The 20,318-nt window shown below is 34.6% G+C and overlaps 2 protein-coding genes across 4 annotated transcripts in view; one reads left to right on the forward strand and one right to left on the reverse strand.

The window, feature by feature from the left end:
- LOC149805548 (neo-calmodulin-like) overlaps positions 1 to 20,318 on the reverse strand; it is a 52,795-nt gene that overhangs the window by 25,289 nt on the left and 7,188 nt on the right. The window contains exon 3 of one of the 2 annotated variants that reach the window (XM_089950155.1): positions 17,988 to 18,131. The exons of the other annotated variant lie outside the window; for it this stretch is intronic. Within the exon in view, the coding sequence (XP_089806281.1) occupies positions 17,988 to 18,131 (144 nt within the window). The remainder of the gene's footprint in view (positions 1 to 17,987; positions 18,132 to 20,318) is intronic. 2 annotated transcript variants of the gene reach the window in all.
- Positions 107 to 13,778, forward strand: LOC149805550 (uncharacterized). 2 transcript variants are annotated; one of them, XM_089950153.1, is made up of 8 exons: positions 107 to 158; positions 985 to 1,041; positions 1,605 to 1,661; positions 2,784 to 4,530; positions 6,110 to 6,169; positions 6,604 to 6,660; positions 7,270 to 7,353; positions 8,179 to 13,778. In XM_089950153.1, exons 1-8 carry the CDS (start codon positions 126 to 128, stop codon positions 8,319 to 8,321), a joined length of 2,238 nt encoding a protein of 745 aa, XP_089806279.1. In that variant the 5' UTR covers positions 107 to 125; the 3' UTR covers positions 8,322 to 13,778. The 2 variants fall into 2 exon arrangements, with proteins under 2 accessions (XP_089806279.1, XP_089806280.1); XM_089950154.1 differs by having other exon boundaries at positions 6,113 to 6,169.

Here is a 20,318-nt window from a genome sequence, read left to right on the forward strand (position 1 = left end):
TGTGCCATCACATTGGTTAGTTACTTTCAGATTTTCATAATTACTTAGGCAAGTCTGAGATTAGACCGTCATCTTTATCTCTTCTTATTTATTTTAAACAGATTTCTGAACATGTTGATGACATCATGATAGATCCAGACTGGATTCCGGACAAGAATGTAAGGATTAAAATAATAAGCAAGCCTTTCTTTGTGTTAGTGTCTGGCCATATTGCATGGCAACTCACCTCCTACCACCAATCCATTTCAACACAAAACTTCACATTTACATTGTAAATATCTAACGAGATTCTCCAATAAAAGTTAGTATGATGTGATAATCCTAGCATGAACACAGATTATATTAGTACGTAAGATACTATTTTACATCCTAGTCCAGGTGAAGTTATTCAGATTTGCAATACTGTTCAACAACCTGTCTGCTAGCACCACTTTCTACCAAATAGCTGTAAATTATCATGACATAGATGTCTTTCAGTCTGAGGCCAGTGTCATATTGGGGCGTTTGCCTTTTATACCAATGTAAATCAGATGATCAATACCAATCCCATTATCTATTTAAGCCTTTTCTTAAATTCAGTTTAAACTGGGCTTGGATGGCTGATTGGTCTTTGCCAATGTGAGAAAGGTGGCAGTAGCTTCATTTGGGTGTGTGGTTATTATTTGAGTTATTCAATGGTTCATCCACCAGCAGATATACTGGCTTGGCCTATCCTGCACTGTGAAATTAAACCAAAAACAACAACACCGATTTTCACTATTGTAGTTTTGTCCAGAGTCTCAGACTTATATCATTAAAGAGAATAAAGTGTATTTATTATTAGTGTACATATAGTCTAAGCTTTGGAGATTATGTAAACATTCTGCTCTATACACTGAATATAACTATTTCTTTGTGTTCAGAAAGATTATAGTTGAAATATGTGTCATTTAATTATTGCAACAAAATGCAAGTAAATGTAAAACTATTTTTTATGTTGAACAGATGTCTGAGGATCTTGATGTCAGTTTGACAAGTGAGAAGAACAAGAGGGATGAAAATGTATGTATTACCCATAATGATTTGGAAATTTTTACAAATATAATAATTTCTAATTATAGTATGAAATTATATTTCTTGATGCATGGTCATCACTGTTACCAAATTGTGGTTGTCATTGCTTTTTGGACTATGCACATGTTTTTAAAACATTTGATCACATTAAGGACAGTTTTTTTTAAAATTTGCATTAGCATTCTATTTTATGGTTTTAGCTTTACAAAGCGTTAATCAAAACTTTTAAAAGTCTGAATCGTGTCAAATTTCTAAAGTGATAAAATATTGAGGAAAAAATAATTTTTTCCTGATGTAAGATAGAAATTCAGAATTGGACTGTCAGAAACTTCTTAAAAAAATCTTTTTTTGTGACTGTCTATTTTGTCTATTAAGTTGTATTATAAATAGTAAATTTTATCTAAGAGACTTAGTAAATTTTCTGCCTTTTAATGAGAAAGTTTAAGTGCATATGCTGTGCAAATTTAACAGTTGTGCTATTGTTTCATTTGGGGCGTGGAGTGGGGTTTCAGTTGTTAAGCAATTTCTAGTCTCTGATGCCTCATTTTTAGGAAGTGAAAACATGTCAAGAAATGGAAGAAGATGGAGTTCATACCAATGCTGCAAATGTGAGTAAACAACTTTTGTTACCATTTATACTACTTGTGAAAATAATTTTACACTGGAGTTGTTCTTAGCATGATTTGATTGCAATCCTAACTGTGAAGTATTAACATTTAGCATTTACTGTCAGCTTAGTTGTTAACCAACTCATAATTAATAGACAGGTGCATTCCATGAACATGTTTCTATTTTCATTTTGTTTGTATGCCAAGTTTGAAATATAGGTTACATTATAATTCATTATCTAATATTGACAATGAAACAACATGGTAGCCACATCTCTTTTTTGTAGACAATACACAAATTTAGTTACAAAGGCAAAACTTCTGTTTGTGAGGAAATGTTACTCAAAATTAACATGGGTCCTATATGGCCATACTGAGTTATTTTCCTGGAACTGTACCATTTATTCTGGTGCAGATGTGGAATCTTTGAGCTTAGTGAATAGCTTGGTGTTTAAAGCGTATTCAGGGGTCTATGACAAACATTTTCTTCAAGCAAGTATGGTGAAGTTATTCTTGCTTAAGAAATGCATAATTTCAGATTACAAAATTCCTCTATCAGCTTAAGGAGCTCAGTAGTTATTATACACAGATATTTCCAATTGTTGTCATTGGTAATAATGATTTTTAAGTGGCTTTCTTGGGGTTATTACAGTTGGACTAGAGATGATAAAATAAAAGGCAGTACATTGGTAAAAACAAAATTATTCACACCCAGAATAAGCAAAATAGGTAATTGTTAACTGTCATTCTTCAGGACTTTTATTACTTGTTTGATTTAGGTCTCTTTCTTATACATTGCTTTAGAATTGCCTGGTAGCTTTGATTCATTGTATACTGTACCCTGATGTGAACATTGGGTTACTGTCACCTACTTTCACATTTGAATTAATTTGGTTAATTTTTGTATTGAGGGTATCTTCTCTTTCTGGTTCTTGTCACAGTGCTGTATAAAAAATTGTGTTAATGATTGAGCATATGTTTTTTATGAAGATAAAACTACAAGTTTTCACTGTATGGATTAAAATGAGAAATTATATGTTTGTACATTACACTTCATAGATCAATTACATATGTTGTGGGATGATGTTTCCATTGGACTTTTGTTTGACTTTGCTTTTGTAGACCAGAGCTATCTCAGTGCCTGATAAAAGTAATGATTCAACTGAGAAAATTGAACACAAAAAACCCAAACGTTCGTGCCTCTTCTGCAAGAAAGAACAGAGTCAGCTAAGAAGACATTTTAGAAATAAGCATAAAAATGAGCCAGAAATTAGAGCAATTGAAAAACTGCCTCTTAAAGCAAGAGCAGAGGCATATGACAAATTAAGGAAAAAGGCCATTTTTGCATTAAACCAGCAACGAATGAAGTCAAATAAGCCATTAATAAGAGAGAGAAATCAAGGAGATGGGGAGCTCGCCATGTGTACTTATTGTAGGGGTTTCTACAACAACAAGTATTTTTACAGGCACTTAAAACAGTGCCATGCCAGAGAGGAAACAACATCACCTGTTTCTAAGCAAGACATGAAATACATCAAGGCAAAAACAAAAGCACACCTTTCTGATAAAACTCTTAGTTCATTCGAGACAGAGATTTTAACAAATTTTAAAATGGATGAGACAGGAAACATTTGCCGCACAGACAAGTTGATACAAATATACGGGGAAAAGGAATGGTACAGCTCAGGGCAAAAAAATAAACAGTCTGTTATGAGTAACATGAGGAGTTTAGCAAACCTTTTAACAGAGTTTCGAAAGCAAGAAGAAAATAAAGATCTGTCTGGCAAAGACATGTTGGACCGAACAAGGTTTCAGAGTTTAGAAGCATCTATTAGAAATTTAACAGAAAATTGTAATGGTGAGGAAAAAGCAGCTCAGAAACTTAAATTAGGTTATGCTATCAAAAGCGCAGCCAAATCAATGGCTGGACATTATGGCATGGAAGAAGATACAGAGCTTGTCATTAAACAAGTGAAAGGTATTGAAATGTTTATGTTTGTGTTAGAACACAATTGGGGGAAAATTTTTGTCAGTGCTCAAAAGAAATTAGCACAGAGAAGAGCTGAAGTATTGAGGAAACCACATGAACTACCTATTGAAGAAGATATGATGAAATTAAAAATATTTGTTGAAGTAGAAGTTGCAGAAATGCTTAAAGATCCATATAGCACATGGGGACAATACGAATATAACAGACTAAGGTCCATGCTTCTTACTAGACTAACACTTTATAATGCTCGAAGGGGTGGTGAGCCAGCAAGATTGACATTAAATGAGTGGGAGTCAGCGAAGAACAAGGAATGGGTAGACCCAAGTTTAGTTAGCAAAATAGATGATCCAGTAGAGAAGCACCTAGCTGGTCAGTATTTGCTGGCTCACCAGCCTGGGAAAGGAGGAAGGACATTGGTTCCACTTCTGATACCAAATAATATTGTAGCTGCTATAAACAAGATAGTTGAAATCAGGGAGGATGCTGGAGTGGCAAAAAACAACCCCTACCTGTTTGCAAACACCCAAGGATCCATGGAACACTGTAGAGGATGGGACGCAGTCAATGAGGTCACCAAGGCTGCCAATCTAATCCAGCCGGGCAAAGTTACAGCAACATCTGTTAGACATAGGGCCTCTACATACTATGCATTGCTCGATGTCAGCAGAGCAGAGAGGGTCACTTTTCTGAAGCACATGGGTCACTCAGAAGAAGTTTCGAATAACATTTACACCACACCCTCAAGTTACATGGAATTATGTAAAGTTGGCAGATTTTTTGAAGCACTTGATGAGGGCAATCTCAATCCTGCAAGTTCTGTAACCATAACATCACTGCCCCACACCAAGAATAATTCAGGTTTTCTGGAAATGTCATCAGGTAAAATAGCCTTGCATGGCATTAATAGGTCAGCATGTAGTTATTTTATAAAAAATTTGAATTACTGCATGCCCAAACATTTAGTGGATTGAGTATCAGATTTTTATTGATTTTTTTTTCCATCCAGCTGTTGATGCTCTTGCAATGAAGATAACAAATTTACATCTCTATTTTGAAATTAAGGTTATTTTTCTTGTGAAATGATTATGAACTTTGTCTTCCTGAACAATTCTCAAAATATAAAAATAGGTCACGATTACTGGTGTTAATTCTTTACTCTCTTTAATGATTGAACCCTTACAATATGTTTGTGGTACTGTTCTTTGTATTTAACTTTGTCAGACTTTTTCAATTATATACTAAAAACAAGTTACGACTAAAACATGCATAAGCAACAATAATTTTGCTATTGATTTATTGCACAATGTCAAAATTTAATAAACCACATAATGTGAATATACTTGACAAGAAATTACAGAGACAGCTATTGGTTAGGTACTTATCATCACAGACAGTCATTATGCTTGTGAAACTAGATATGACCAACAAATTCTTTTAATTTTCTATGATATATTCAATAGAAAAAGACAATATTATAACTAATCAATACTCTATTTTATCTATAATACAAAATTAACACTAATAAAATATTATCCTTGGTATTTCTTAAAAAAGATTGAATGGAATAGCTTGTAGATTGTTAATTTGCTTTGGTGAGCTTGTATTTATTTATTTGACAATGTTCATGGTTTTGCATGCAAAGTTTGTTTTTATATGATGCAGGTAAGATATTAATGGATAATTTCATTTACATACTCAGATCATCAAATGCAAGACTTTAATTCCAAACAATGAATATTGTGATCTTATATAAATATTTTGTTTGGAAAAATTTGTTTGCTGCACTTAAATATTTGAAATAGATGCAAATTATGCAAGTTTGATACATGTCAGTTATAATTTTGTTGTACCGCATGGATATATATATATATATATATATATATATATATATATATATATATATATATATATATATATATATATATATATATATATGCAGTTAATGAGTGATAGTATTTATACACTTAAAATCTGCAGATATATGGTATCCATTCAGACATGTAATAGGTCAGCAGCTGTTCAAAACTATTTGCTTTAAATTTCTCTGTTGAAATTTCTTTCAGAAAATCTACACTGGTTAGTGTGCAAATTGCTTCTAAAGAAATATAAACTGAATTAGTTAATTATCCTTTTTTGTCAGTTAGTATAAATGGCAAAATTTATATAAATTCATAACTATTGGAAACAGACAATTCTTAATATTTGTACTTCAGTTTTTTTGGGGGGGGGGAATTATTTTATGGATCTTGCATCATCACTCAACATTGAAATACATTTTATGTATGAAATATAATATTTATTTATGATTTTTGTTATGATTCAGACATGTTAAATTCAGAAATATTCAATATGTAACTTTATATTATTATGTTCAAGCTTCATTATTGTAGGGTAAATGTGTTTTGAATATCCTTTGGTAAAATATATTATATTTTTTTTTACATTATACCATATTCAGCAGAAAAGAAGCCTTCCTTGCCATGTTCTCTACGGAATGAAAAGCATCCATGTCCATCATGTAAGTGAATAAAACATACACAGCTGTACCTAAGCATAGAGGTTTATTTTTAACAATTTAAAATGATTTAGTATTTTGAGAAAAAATACCAATTACTATATATTTCAGAATAACATATATACTTTTGTACTTTATTTTTTTAATTTATATTTAATCTTAATTTTTTTAATTTATTTAAGTATAAAGGCTTAGGTTAAACTTTATTGTCATTTATATCACTTCATTATTGTCAAGCATTTTGTAACTTTATTTTAGCGTTTTAACGAAATCATATTGGATTAAAACAAATTTTTAAAATGAGTTTGAGTTGCCTAGAATATTTGAATTTTAATGTTCCCAAAAATATCAAATATGTTTTGCCATTAATTACTTAATAATTGATTTATGTTACAACAATGAGGATGTTAAAGCACATTTTTATAAAAAAAATTTAGTTGCAATTTCAAATGATGAGCAGACCCTTGGAAAAGTGTCAAGGAAATGTACACAAGGTAAGAGCTTGTACTATTACATAAGGTATGGATTGATGTGAAGCAGTAATATTAAATGCAAATATTTTTAACAGTCATTACCAAATGAGGCTAAAATAATTTAAAAAAAGCCCAATAATCATTATAACTGAGGTCAAATTAGCATAATTTAACACAAAACTGATTTTAAAAATCTTAATGGTATTTTTTGTATCTAATTATAAAGCTTGTAAACATGTCAAAATTATAAAAATTGTGTGATAGAAGGAAATTTTAGACCTAGATGGATAAGAAAGTTTATTTTAAAAAGTATCCTATGATACCTTTGAAAAAGTGGGAGACAAAATGCTACGGTCTCTGCATACTTATGAACTCTTTGCATTTGGTGTTTGTGTAAAAAAAAAAATTAACATTATGAGGAACCATCTGAGAAAGTTTCCATTGTTGATCATGGCTGAATGATATTTAACCATGAATGTTTTAGCTCCAACGCTGAAAGAAACTGAATAAATCTATCCAATTTTACAATTTTTGGATGATTTAAAAAAGGCCATTATGGTGTTACTTACTTAAATAATTAACACAATTAACTGGAACAACACATGTATATTTATCATAATTGTGTTACAGCCAAGAAAGTAATGTGGAAGCCTGATGATGAAGTTAAGGTAATGGATTACTTCCACACAAACCTCGTGACAGATGTGGTGCCTAGTAAGTAATATACGCTTTACTATCAAGTGTCATTCTAGAAAAATGAAATTAATATGTTGAGCTAATAATACTTTAATATAGCATTTATATTAAAGTATATATAATTGAACCCATTGTTTCAACTCATATACATGCCACATTCTAGATAATCTAATGGTATAAAACTTGTAATAGATGATGTATAAGTAAAACATCATTGTAAATGGTCATTTACAATTTAAATTTAACAAGTGTGCATATTTCACAGAATGATAAAAGTCTACAATATTTGGTATTTTTCTTTCTGTAGAGAGAATTTAGTTTATATATATATATATATCCCAGTGGGGTCAGTGTGTGTGTGTGTGTGTGTGTGATTTGGATTTTTAACATAGCTTTAACAATTTTTCAGTCATATAGCTATGATGTCTGCAGTGTGGCAGTTTATAGTGATGTCTAGCGCTGGGGCATCATGCCACAGACATGTAGCATGATGTCCCACCCAGTCACATTATCCTGACACCAGGCCGACCAGTCCTCACACTAACCTCTTAATGCTGAGTGCCAAGCGAGGCAGCTGTTAGTACCATTTTTGTAAGTCTTTGGTATGACTCAGCCGGGGATCGAACCCATGACCTCCCGCATCCGAGGCGGACGCTCTAACCACTAGGCCACCGGAGCGGTCCCAGTGGGGTCGGACTGTGTGTATATATATATATATGTGTGTGTGTGTGTGTGTGTGAAACAGTGAACATAAGCTGTCCTTGTGTCTAATGTTTGGGTAAAGAGCTGTAGTATTTCTTATCATAAATTGAATTATACAAGTGTTTTTAACTTTTTTTTCAGACAAAAAGCAAGTAGATGCATTCTTTGCTTTGAATCCACGCATAGCAGAGAGCTGCAATGGAAACTGGAGGAGAATAAAATATAAAGTCTACAATGAAATTGTTAGGAGAAAAAACTTACTGCAGAAGAAAAGTTTTAAATAGATGATAGATATAAGTATTCATTTCAAAATGAAAATTATGATATAAGTAAAATAATTTCATCTTTTTTAGGTTTTGATTGGAATTATTTGAAAGTTCATTCATTTATTTTGAAATGAGCATAAATGCAGATTTTATTTACTGCATGATTAAAAATACTGATTTTATAACAGCTAACTGCAGATGTGTCATGAAATGACTATCGAATTCATTTGGAAGTCATATTTATTATGTCTTTCAAATGGATGACTTGATAATATCATTTTTGATGTCATGAAATGTAATTATGTTGTTGTTGTAGGGTTTAACGCCATTTTTTCAGCACATGATATGCTATACAGGGCAGCCAGTATTAATGGTGGAGGAAGAATCCAGGAAAACCCCAGGGAAAAATGCCGACCCACGAGAAGCTACTGGCAAGCTTTCTCACATACCCACATTAGCCGAATCTGAGAATCGAAGCCATGCAGACAGAGGTGAGATAGCAGTGATCTGTAACGGAGAGTGCTTTAGACCACTCGGGGCCCTGAAATATAATTATGTGCTACTTGTATGATAAATTTAAATTCATAACATTGTAGTCATGTGATACAATCTTATAAGCCGTTGTGTTTATAATTTTCTGAAAAAACATTTCATGGATGTATTTTTGTCTCACAAAACAACAATTTTGGAGGACTAATCCCATTGGAAAAGAAAATAATGGATTTAGCATATCAGATAGTTTCAGCTGACATGTAATTTTGGTATGTGGCAGCAGTACTGGCTGTAGCAAGTATGATTCCTGTTATAAATTATAGGAGTCCATAGACCTGTGAAAATGCATAATGAACTAAAATAGATTTTATTAGTTAGGAAATCAGTAAACAAGAATGAATCACTTGATATAGTAATTGATCATATTTCTGCTGAGTTGGAGACCTAAATCATGATTTTGTCATTTAGTTATGTTTGCCATCCATGAAGAGCTAATGAGCAGTCAATACTAATGTTATGCAGCAGTAATCAGGAATCTATCAGATATGCTCAGACAAGCTAGAAGTCAGGTTTTTAATCTGAAAATAATATGTCAGCCATTTCATTGGTCATCAATGCTGTGTGCTAACTTGACCATAATTATATCACACTGGAATTGTGCTAACATGGTGATAATTATATGGCACTCAGTAATACAGCCAGGGCAGCAAGACTGTATTTGATGCAGTGTGCTAATCTGAACATAATTATGTAATACTGATATCTGAGCAGCAATACAAGATAACAGTGATACATTGTTATTTTTTATGTGTGCTGACTGCAGTGTAATTATGTAACATCTACCAGTGATCAGTAGTCTTAGTTGCAGAGCTAACCTGCACATAATTATATAATACTTGCTACTAGCCAGCAATTCTAGCAGGTGAGTAATAAAACGTAAGTTGCAGCATTCCAACGGATCATAATTATATTACAGTCACAACTGACTATCAACATCAGTTGATTTTTTTTCTTCTTGAACGATGTTATGTGATTGAGTTTTATTTTTTTCTCAAGCTGACTGTGGTATAAACTGTCAGTTGCCAAACTAAAGTCATGCACATATAACGATTTACGCTCGCGTAAGGACATTTATGGGATGTGTGATTGGGTCTACAATTTCCCGCCAGATTTGTCAGGTAACGCGCTGTCTAGGGCCAATCTATTTAAAGCTTTTAATCACGTGTTCTGCCTAGCCAATCGCAATACTCTCGCTCCGTCAACGTGCAGAGGGATTTTCTCTGATAAGGACTGCGGTTTCAGTTCAGCTAATATCTTTATGGGGTGCGGACGTGTTTCCTTTGTTCTGTAGAAATTTAGAGAAATGTAATAAATTCTTACATTTATATCTTGCTTGAAATAAAATTACCCTCAAGGGGTTGCAATCCATCATATGTACTCTTAACTTTTCTCGCGCAGTTGTTTTGCCGCGACAAATTTTTCTTAGGTGACGCATCAACTTGACGATTGGCATCGCAAAACCTAATTAGATTAACAAAAGAGGTAAAGGAAGATTTATGGGACTGGCAAAACTTTTTAACGGTAGATCCTTATTATTACCTGACATTTGGCTGACCTCTGACATGTTGGACTTGTACACAGATGTTTCTGCCTCAGTTGGATAGTGTCATCAGGGTCACACACTATTTCTTTGGCATTTGGGATCAGACATGGGGATATCAAACTATAACACTTCTATAATTCTAACCCATCGTTCTGGCAGTTGTGGTCTAGGGAGAACACTTATCTATTTCCACACTGACAATCAAGCCTTAGTTGAAGCCATAAACAAACAAACCATCCTCTAATGACACAAAACTCATGCATTTCCAGGGCTGAGCAAATGTATATATATTTGTTTTTGTTGACCACTAGTCCAGGACAAGTGGTTTCAGAAAATTCACTTGTCCCACCTTTCTCATCACTAGCCCCACCTTACTTTTCACTAGCCCCATCTTACTTTTCACTGGTCCCAAAATGGCAATCACTTGCTGAGATTTGATGAGACGTATGTATTTAATCCGTAGAAAAGAAGAAGGAAAAACCGAAATAATATACAACATAATTATTTCTTAAAAGAATTTAATTTTTCAAAAACATTGGTTGTTGTATTCGCTTCTTCGGGGTCATGTATATATGTTTTAGCTGATGGATTTGAAAATATGCCCATGTATATGTCTGCCACCTGCACTAAGCCAGCAGTTGATAGCAAATTTGTACACTTGCCTTAAATTAAATATCTTGGTCAGGGCATGACATACACTTGGTAAGCTGGCTTGGATGCTATATAAAGAGTTCACATCGGACAATTTGACCGTGTTCTATCAGTTTAAATAATAATCAATATAGCCTTTTCAGATGCATTTGAGAAATGCATAAGGTTAGGTAAAAAGGTTTCAGCTTTGTGACCCTCTAATCACTTTTTCTAAGATCGCCATTCTGCTGTGTGCTAATTCCTCTTTCAGGTCTCGTGGGTTTCACAGACTTAGAACTATAGGCATCGACCGTACTTTGCTGGGATATCATTCACTCGACCCGGACTAATCTGTGTCTACCTACCTTTTCGACTGCCAGGAGCGTACGAGGGTACTCTAACAGCTCCGGAAGACCAACAGCGCATTCAGGAAATACGCGCCTCCATTTTAAAGTTTCTTCCCAATCCTCCATACATGCTGGATATATCCTAACTAGTGGGGAGTATGAGGGTGCTCAACTGCCCCGGCAATACAGAATTCATCGCTTTAATTTTGATCAACATTTATCTTTTCTTTGATGCTGGACGCTTTTGTTCTTTGCCCCACCCTCCTTTTTGTGGCTGCCAGAAATACAGCAAGCTCTGTTTGCTGTATTTCTGTTTATGGTGGTTGCAGCCTCAAAAAATGTCTGTATTATATGGTATGTCTCATTGTTCACTTTCTTAGCACGTTTGCGATATAAACTTTGTCCACATAGTTATGTTATGCTGTAAATACATAGCAAATATTTGGTTCACTGAGATCATTTATGTTCAATACAAAGTCACAAAAGTGGCCAGCATCAAACACAACGTTTGTCTTTGTTTTAATTATGTACCCATATACTTTGACTTTGTAATATTTGCATGACTGACCTAGGGTATTCTGTCATTTCACTCTTTATCTTCATCTCGACTCTATCGATGTTGGAAAGAGTAGGCTGGTGCAGGTACATTTCATTTTACAATCTCGTCAAACAAGTTATTAATACAAACCATCATTCTCATTCACTTTCGTTCTGACAATAACTTGCACCCCTCTTCTACATGTGCAAGAACACATCACATAAAACGATTTACGCTCGCGTAAGAACATTTATGGGATGTGTGATTGGGTCTTCAATTTCCCGCCTGATTTGTCAGATAATGCGCTGTCAAGGGCAAATATATTTAAAAGCTTTTAATCATGTGTTCTGCCTAGCCAATCGCAATACTCTCGCTCCTGCAACGTGCGGAGGGATTTTCTCTGATAAGGACTGCGGCTTTAGTTGAGCCAATTTCCTTATGGGGTGTGGACATGTTTCATTTGTTCTGTATAAATTTTCCCCACCTCCACCCCATCATACCTCCTTGTATATAATTGTTATATGCAATATTGTTGTTAATGAAGTTTGTTTATTGTTGTGTTTTTTGAAAATATTGTTTAATTGTTATATTTTAATTTCTCCGTTTATTCGGTTTTTAGGCTGTTGCATCCGCAGTAATCTCCTACAAGGTTATAAGGCTTCTACAGTATCGTTGTATTATAATACCACTCGTCTCAGTGTTCCATGTGTTAGCACCTTTACTTGATATGTTTTGTTCAAAGTTACATTGCTGTAAATACATAGTTTAGGTGGAGTCTGCTCAATACATAACAATCATGTTTACGGTGGTTGCAGCCTCAAAAAATGTCTGTATTATATGCTATGTCTCATTGTTCAATTTCTTAGCACGTTTACGCTATAGACTTTGTCCACATAGTTATGTTATGCTGTAAATACATAGCAAATATTTGGTTCACTGAGATCATTTATGTTCAATACAAAGTCATGAAAGTGGCCAGCATCAAACACAACGTTTGTCTTTGTTTTAATTATGTACCCATATACTTTGACTTTGTAATATTTGCACGACTGACCTAGGGTATTCTGTCATTTCACTCTTTATCTTTCTCTTGACTCTATTGATGTCAGAAAGAGTAGGCTGGTGCAGGTACATTTCATTTTACAATCTCGTCAAACAAGTTAATAATACAAACCATCGTTCTCATTCACTTTTGTTCTGACAATAACTTGCACCCCTCTTCTACATGTGCAAGAACACATCACACATATATATATATATATATATATATATATATATATATATATATATATATAATTTTATTTGGTCTTATTGTAAAATCAATTGTTGGGTTAAATATTTTATCAAATGTTTCTTATTGTTTTTATTTATATGTTAATTTTTTTTTTCCAACTCATGCATCCATTTTTTAAAATCTTGACACTTTCTTCTATGTCTTCCTTCACATGACAGGCATTTAAGCTAGTATCTGTACTAATAAATAAAGTACATATTTCTAACAAACTTTGTCTTTCTTTTACTTTGCAAAAAAAAATTGAGTTACTTGTAGTTAATGAAAATGATTTGTCTGTCCATCATATTATGCCTGTCAATCATAACATAAATGTGAGCATCATTAATATGCAAATTAACAGTGGACAGAAAAGTAGATTCTGTTTTGCATCATCATTCCCCTTCATTTCATCATCTGAAACTATGTTCAATGTTTTTTGCCCTCAAATAGGGAGCAATAAATATAATAATGATGTTCATCTGAATATCCATACCAAATCTGTTTGAGGATATTAGCTGAAATAGCGACATACATTTTGTAACATTTTTATAAGATAGGACATTTCAGATTAAAACACGTATTACAGAAGGGAGTTCTAGATTTTGTTATTATGTCTATCTCTGTTTCTCAAAATTCTGCCGTGACGGCCAGACCTAACCCCAATTCCGTCCCAAATGTTAGTTCCGTGTGATACACTCCTGACTAGAAGGTTTCCAGCAGTTATTCGTGCCTTGAGGTGATGCTGCTTTCAATGCATGCATCAGTAATTTAAAAATAAGGTCATTAATAGATAATTGCAATGACAGTAGCTGCTACAGGAAAGTAACATTTCCATTGGTCAGAATGTTACCACATGATCAAAATGAATTGCGTTCATTTCTGTATGAACTGTAAAGAGAACTACTTTTTCACTTCTATAAATAGAGTCACGTGTACAGCTTAAGATAAACACTGCCAGTGGAGGCAGACACGAAGTAAGCATTAAAGGAAAACAACATTCTTACATATGACTCGGCTTCTACCTTTTCATTCCTTGTTTCAGATTTGGTTTTTGCACCTGATTCCTCCTTTCGCCTGTTACTTTTTCAAGTTTACGCGTCAATTCTTCCTGGTTTCTTTGTTTTAGCTTTCTGTTTTACTCTTGCAGTATGTTCCTTTGCTATCCGGTCATTGATAACAAAATTATTAATGTAATCCTCAGATGTGATCTGCTGAATATTAAAAGCAATGCAATATAAATATTTAACACAATAGGCAGCTTTTAGGGTTTTAATATATTCTGGTTTTACGCATCGTTTGTCGACCCCCATATCCAAACACGGCAATATCAAGTATTTTGTCAGAATCCCCTGATAGCGGCAACATCTTCCTCAGTAAATTTATCTATCATGTTAGTTCTAACTTTGGTGGTGGCGGTGGTCGAACTCCGGGCTGTGGTTGAAGAGGTTAATGAGGTGGTGGAGCGGGTTGAAGATGACAAGCAAAATCCTCGGGTAATGTCTTAAGATCTTTTTGCTGCCTCATTTGATGTAACAATTTGTTTTGGTAGGTTATACATTTAATTTAGATAACTGTTCTGTACTTTCTCAAAATTCCACCTGAGCTTTCTGACGCTGTTATAGTTGCTATTTGATAGAATCCGGGACGGGGAGATATTTCTTAATTAGTTCTAGTCAATGTCGAGCTATTTTAGCTGTGCAATATTCCATAGTTGGCGCAGAAACATATTATTATTATTATTATTACAACAACGATTTAGTTACACATCACGGACCGCGGATATACTTAAATGCACATCAAACCGTTAACGCAGTAAACGCAGCGACATGCGCGCACATAATTTTTGTTCGCACTGCTATACCGCATCTGAGCCTTCTTGTCGCACATTATGGCCCTTGACCTGTGAGGATTTCAAAACAATACCGGGGTCTTGCCAACCAGGCTTATACACAAGGTTCAGGTTGGCTTTTGGCAACAAAGAAATCTACATTTTTACAAGACCCGATTGTAGAATCGGGGCCTTGGCGGAACGAGGAGGGGGAGGGCTAAAAAAAGGTTAGCTGACCCACCAGTTCTAGCCTTAATTCTTTTTGCCCAATCAACTTATGGGTCTAGCCCATGTGGAGTTCGAAACATCAACAAGATCTTGCAAACGAGGATTTGGGCAAATAATAAATCAACCAGGCACTGGATTTATAATTGTGGTCTTATGGGTGGAATCTTCGCACCCTCTCCCAAAGGTCGGCCAACCGGAACCCTCCCACCCCACCCCCACCTCGCTGCTCGGGGAATAAAGTAAGAAATATGTTATCAATCTTATACTATTTCTAGCCAATACATCTGAGCATAAAATTAAAAGATAATTTGCTTGGTCTGAGTGAATAAGTGAATAAACGATATATTTCATCTCTCCGGTGAAAACCTCATAGTTGGTTACACATAGTGAATGTTTCGTATCTGTAACTCGGCAAATTTCAGATTAGTGTCATTAAATGTAACTAAAAGTACCTAATTCATTTTAAGCACTTTGCGGGACACGAATTAGTAACTTTTAGATACATTTGATGACGCTGACCTGAAAATTAACTGAGTTTTAAAAAATCGCTTGGAGCAAGAAAATGTCCTATCTTTATTTTACTATAGGCCGTAATAATCTTGATAATTCACTGTATTGGAATACGATACATTTTCACTGCTCGTCAATATATATTGAGAATATTTTGAGCAAGAAATTTACTTATATCAAAGCACATTGGTTGTCTATAGGTAGATATGGTATTACTCATACTATCGAATTGGGTGAAAATCCAACAATAGACATAATTTTTTAAAATCTTGTTTTGTTGAGCTTTTTATGTGATGTTGTAACTTTAAATGAGATGGAGAAGTATGACTTTGGTTATATTTTCTATGTGAATGTACACAAACACAAGCAGCTCATAAACGGTAGACATCTTTCATTATCGCGCGGGATGCAGCAAGAAATGTACTAATTCAGCCTGTGATAAATATTGCAGACAAACCTTTAGAACTTGAAATAAGAAGAAAATTAAATTGATTTGAGTAATTAATGGATATATTTCACTAAAATATTTTCATCAACCGGATTAAACATGTCGGTTATTAGCTCATTTAAAGCAAATTTCTAACTGAGGACACTTAATATATGGGATGGGAGGGGAATTATTTTCATCTACTCACTGGTGCCAAAACTATTATGACCATACACTTTTAGATGGAGTTAAAAAGAATTATTATGGCTTGAAAACAATAGTGCAGCTTCTGTCTTATATTTAACTGACTGCCTATGACATTTAAAAAAAAGTTCAAACATAAATACGTTTGGAAATGGATAAGCAGGCGTTGCGATACAGTTTTAAAATGGCATATATTTATGATTCTGATCATCTTAAAATATAATTTTAGTTTCATATTTTGTTTGGTATAGCAATAGGGCCATTACAAAATACTGTCGCCTTAATGCTGGATTAGACAGAATATGTGTGTGAAGACTATATCGTCATAAGGATGTAGATGAACATACGTATTACAGTTTTAAAAGGCATAAACTTATGATTCTGATCATCTTAAAATATAATTTTAGTTTCATATTTTGTTTGGTATAGCAATAGGGCCATTACAAAATACTGTCGCCTTAATGCTGGATTAGACAGAATATGTGTGTGAAGAGTCTGTCGCCATAAGGCTGTTTTGACCATCACAGTTGTGTGTTGGCATTAAGGCGACACGGTATTAAGGCGACAGATGTGTGTTTTCATTTTACAATACTTTTTGCTGTTTTAAACATGAATATTGAAGTTTGATAATAGGAATTATAGATTATTTTGATGAATTTATATACAAATATGTGCTGCAGTTTTATAACACAACATGATGTCTTTCTGTCACCCTAATGCTGCTGTGTGACATATGTCGCCCTAATGTTGGTTACGTACTCATGTGTGTGTGTGTGTGTGTGTGTGTGTGTAGAGCGAGAGAGTGGATACAAATATCGATCGCAAGGGAGAGTAAGTTAGCTTGCTCCATTATCAGTTAGAAATCATACGATAGATTAAAAACATCACGTAAAGAAATTATAACTATTGCTAAACATTTCATTTAACGCCTGATGCCTCCAATCCTTAAAAAGCAAATCATGTCTCTTGCTGTGAATAGAGTGTCTTTATCATTAATCAGTTTGTTGGCCCGGTTTGTGGAATGGGATTCTATAAGATAAATCTTAGGCCTACTAAAAGAACTAGTAGAAAGAAAAAATATTTATTTGCATTTTTTTTATCCATACATTTTTTATCCATATTTAAGAAATTCTTTGTAGGAGTCGCCATCTTTTACAAGATTTCAATGAAACAAACTGGATCTTGTATGGATTTTGCATTTACCGTATTAACCAAAAACAAGTAGAAATCAGCATGAATATACCTTCACAAACGGATAGTTAAAAAACCCTGTATTCCCAATAATATGAAACTGGAATTTTTCTAACAACTATTTATCGCAACTGATGAATCTTCAAACCAAAAAAAAAAAAATAAAAAATAAAAAATAAAAAAAAACCACCCTAAAAAAGTAAAACAAAAACAACAAGAGCAAAAACAAATCGATACTTTCCAAACTGATGTCATCATTTTTTGTTTTTCCTGCAATACATCTAGTTGTGAATGTTGAAGTTGCGCATGCGCAGTGCTTCAACGTCTTGATGATACAACACTTAAGTAATATAGATTAATCAAGATGAAACAAAGGAATGAAATAGAATAGAAACGAAAGTAAATGATCATACCATCAGCATCTAGTTCATTCATCATGTCATGTACTGCGCACTCCGACGAGTAAATTCCGAGTGACTTCATAGTCAAGGACAGCTCCTTTGTTGTGATGGAGCCGTTCCCATTGGTGTCAAAAAAGGAGAAGATGTTCTTGTATTCTAGGACATAATAAGGGAATAAGATCGGTAAACAATAATTTTTCACACATCTACACACAAAATATGTTAGTTCATATACATACATACATACATACATACATACATACATACATACATACATACATACATACATACATCTAAGGGGCCCAGAGTGGCCGAGTGGTCTAAAGCGCTCTCCGTTACGGATCACTTCTCTCTGTGTGGGTTCGTGTCTCGGATTCAGCCAGTGTGGGTATGTGAGAAAGCTTGCCAGTAGCTTCTCGTGGGTCGGTGGTTCTTTCTGGGGTTTCTCGGGTTTTTCCTCCACCATTAATACTGGCCGCCATGTATAGCCTATCGTGTGTTGAAAAATGGCGTTAAACACCACAACATACATACATGCATGCATGCATGCATACATACATACATACATACATACATACATACATACATACATACATACATACATACATTATTACATTCATACATACATACATTCGTGGCTTTAACAGGGTTGTTATGCCGTCACTGTGGTAGGTGTGGGGTTTGGTGCTTCCAATATTTATTTAAATTATTATAGAAGCCCCACCCAGGCTGGAAGTTAAATTATTGAAAAACAGAGATGTAAAGCTCTGAGCCCCTAATTAGCAATTTTAATCGGTTAAATGATTGAATATACAAAAAAGTGAAATTCAACTAATAACAATTTAATGACAATTCAATAATCAAATGGTTAAAATTTCCCAAGTATTCTCCTTCCGCTCGATTTGTAGTGTGAGATAGCTTTCCACCTGTCACTGTATTCAACTCATCTGTGTATTCTTTCTCCTTTTCCTCAAATTCCTTCTCCTCTTCCGCTCGACTTTCTCCAAATTCCTTCTCTCAACCTACTCCTCGATACTCCTCCTCCTTCCCCACTTTCTCCTCGACTCCTTTTCCTCCTCCTCCTCGACTCTCTCCCGACTAGACTTGACGATTCCGACTGTTCTGCAAGTTTCACTTCCGTCCCTTTTAGAGACACTGGACTCCCTGAACCGGATGTTTTGTCCCCCAAAAGCTTCCTGTGATAACACGAGGACGGTAAAATATTTCCCTAAGCCCGCTCATTTCACACTACACCCACCCTATCATCAGATAACGGCTAATAAATTTTTTCGGTCACGCATACATACACATCGAAATACTCATACGTTCTTGTATAGTAAAACAACGAAGTAATAAAAGCACTGTAACAATTACTTCTCATACATACATCAATAAACTGCGTCACATCAGTACATATTCCTAATCCCAATTTACTAAACAATACAACAACAATCAGACGCATTTCTTTTCTCAAATACGCATGTAAACTAAACACTACAAAGGTAATTCTACGTACTAAACGATCCTAGTAATTAAGTGTACATGCTACAAATAATTACAATTACAATACCGTAATATTCTGCAAAATCGAGCAAATAACTTACTTACCTTTACGAAGCTTTGTCTTTCCTTAGAATCTCCTCTCTCTCTCTCAAAGTTTTACCGCCAAATTACGAGTGGCTCTCTCGGAGTAACCCTATATTGCTCATCAATCGTCCTAGGCGAGGCTAAATTTTCGCTTGCTAGTTAGAAGCTATATTTCGGATCGAAATTGTTATCACACACCCCACCCCCCGTATCAATTCCGATTGGATGTCTCTTTGATTCGATCCAATCAAACTTAGCGAACAATGTCCTTCCCGCTGTCCGTCCACCGGGGGACTGATTTAGAACACGCCCCGGTCCTCGAGGGTTCTTCTGATCTTTGTAACACATAGGTGGGAAATTGCTCGATCTAAACCCTGTGCCGATCTTCTCTCTGGTCACGGTAACCTTGTGTAAGAGATTAACTCTAGTCTGTGGCTGTGTTCAGCCACCAAACATGGCTTGTACTAATACCTTAGTTTATACACGCCTTGCCAACTGACCTGACCAACCGTGACAGCATACATACAAACATTCATTGACAGATGGGGGAAGAGACAGATAGAGAGATTGAGGGAGAGACAAATGGGACGGGTACACCAAATCTTAAATTTTAACACATTGTAACGCAATGTCATAAGAACCCAGCTTTCTGGAGACACCCCCTACAACCTACTTTATCGGAACTGATGCATTCCAAGAATTTTCAGACGCCGTATTGGATTTCAGCTTTGATTGAAGGTACGCTTTGCTTTGAAT

This window comes from Sinohyriopsis cumingii, chromosome 2, assembly GCF_028554795.1.
Source record: "Sinohyriopsis cumingii isolate HCF-2022 chromosome 2, ASM2855479v2, whole genome shotgun sequence".
NCBI classification, from domain to species: domain Eukaryota; kingdom Metazoa; phylum Mollusca; class Bivalvia; order Unionida; family Unionidae; genus Sinohyriopsis; species Sinohyriopsis cumingii.

Excerpts from the sequence above, each read along its gene's own strand:
- LOC149805550 (XM_089950153.1), top strand. The coding sequence starts at position 126 with ATGATAGATCCAGACTGGATTCCGGACAAGAAT. Across the intron at positions 159-984 it reads ACTGGATTCCGGACAAGAAT|ATGTCTGAGGATCTTGATGT; the intron begins GTAAGGATTAAA and ends TATGTTGAACAG. Across the intron at positions 7,354-8,178 it reads CGTGACAGATGTGGTGCCTA|ACAAAAAGCAAGTAGATGCA; the intron begins GTAAGTAATATA and ends CTTTTTTTTCAG.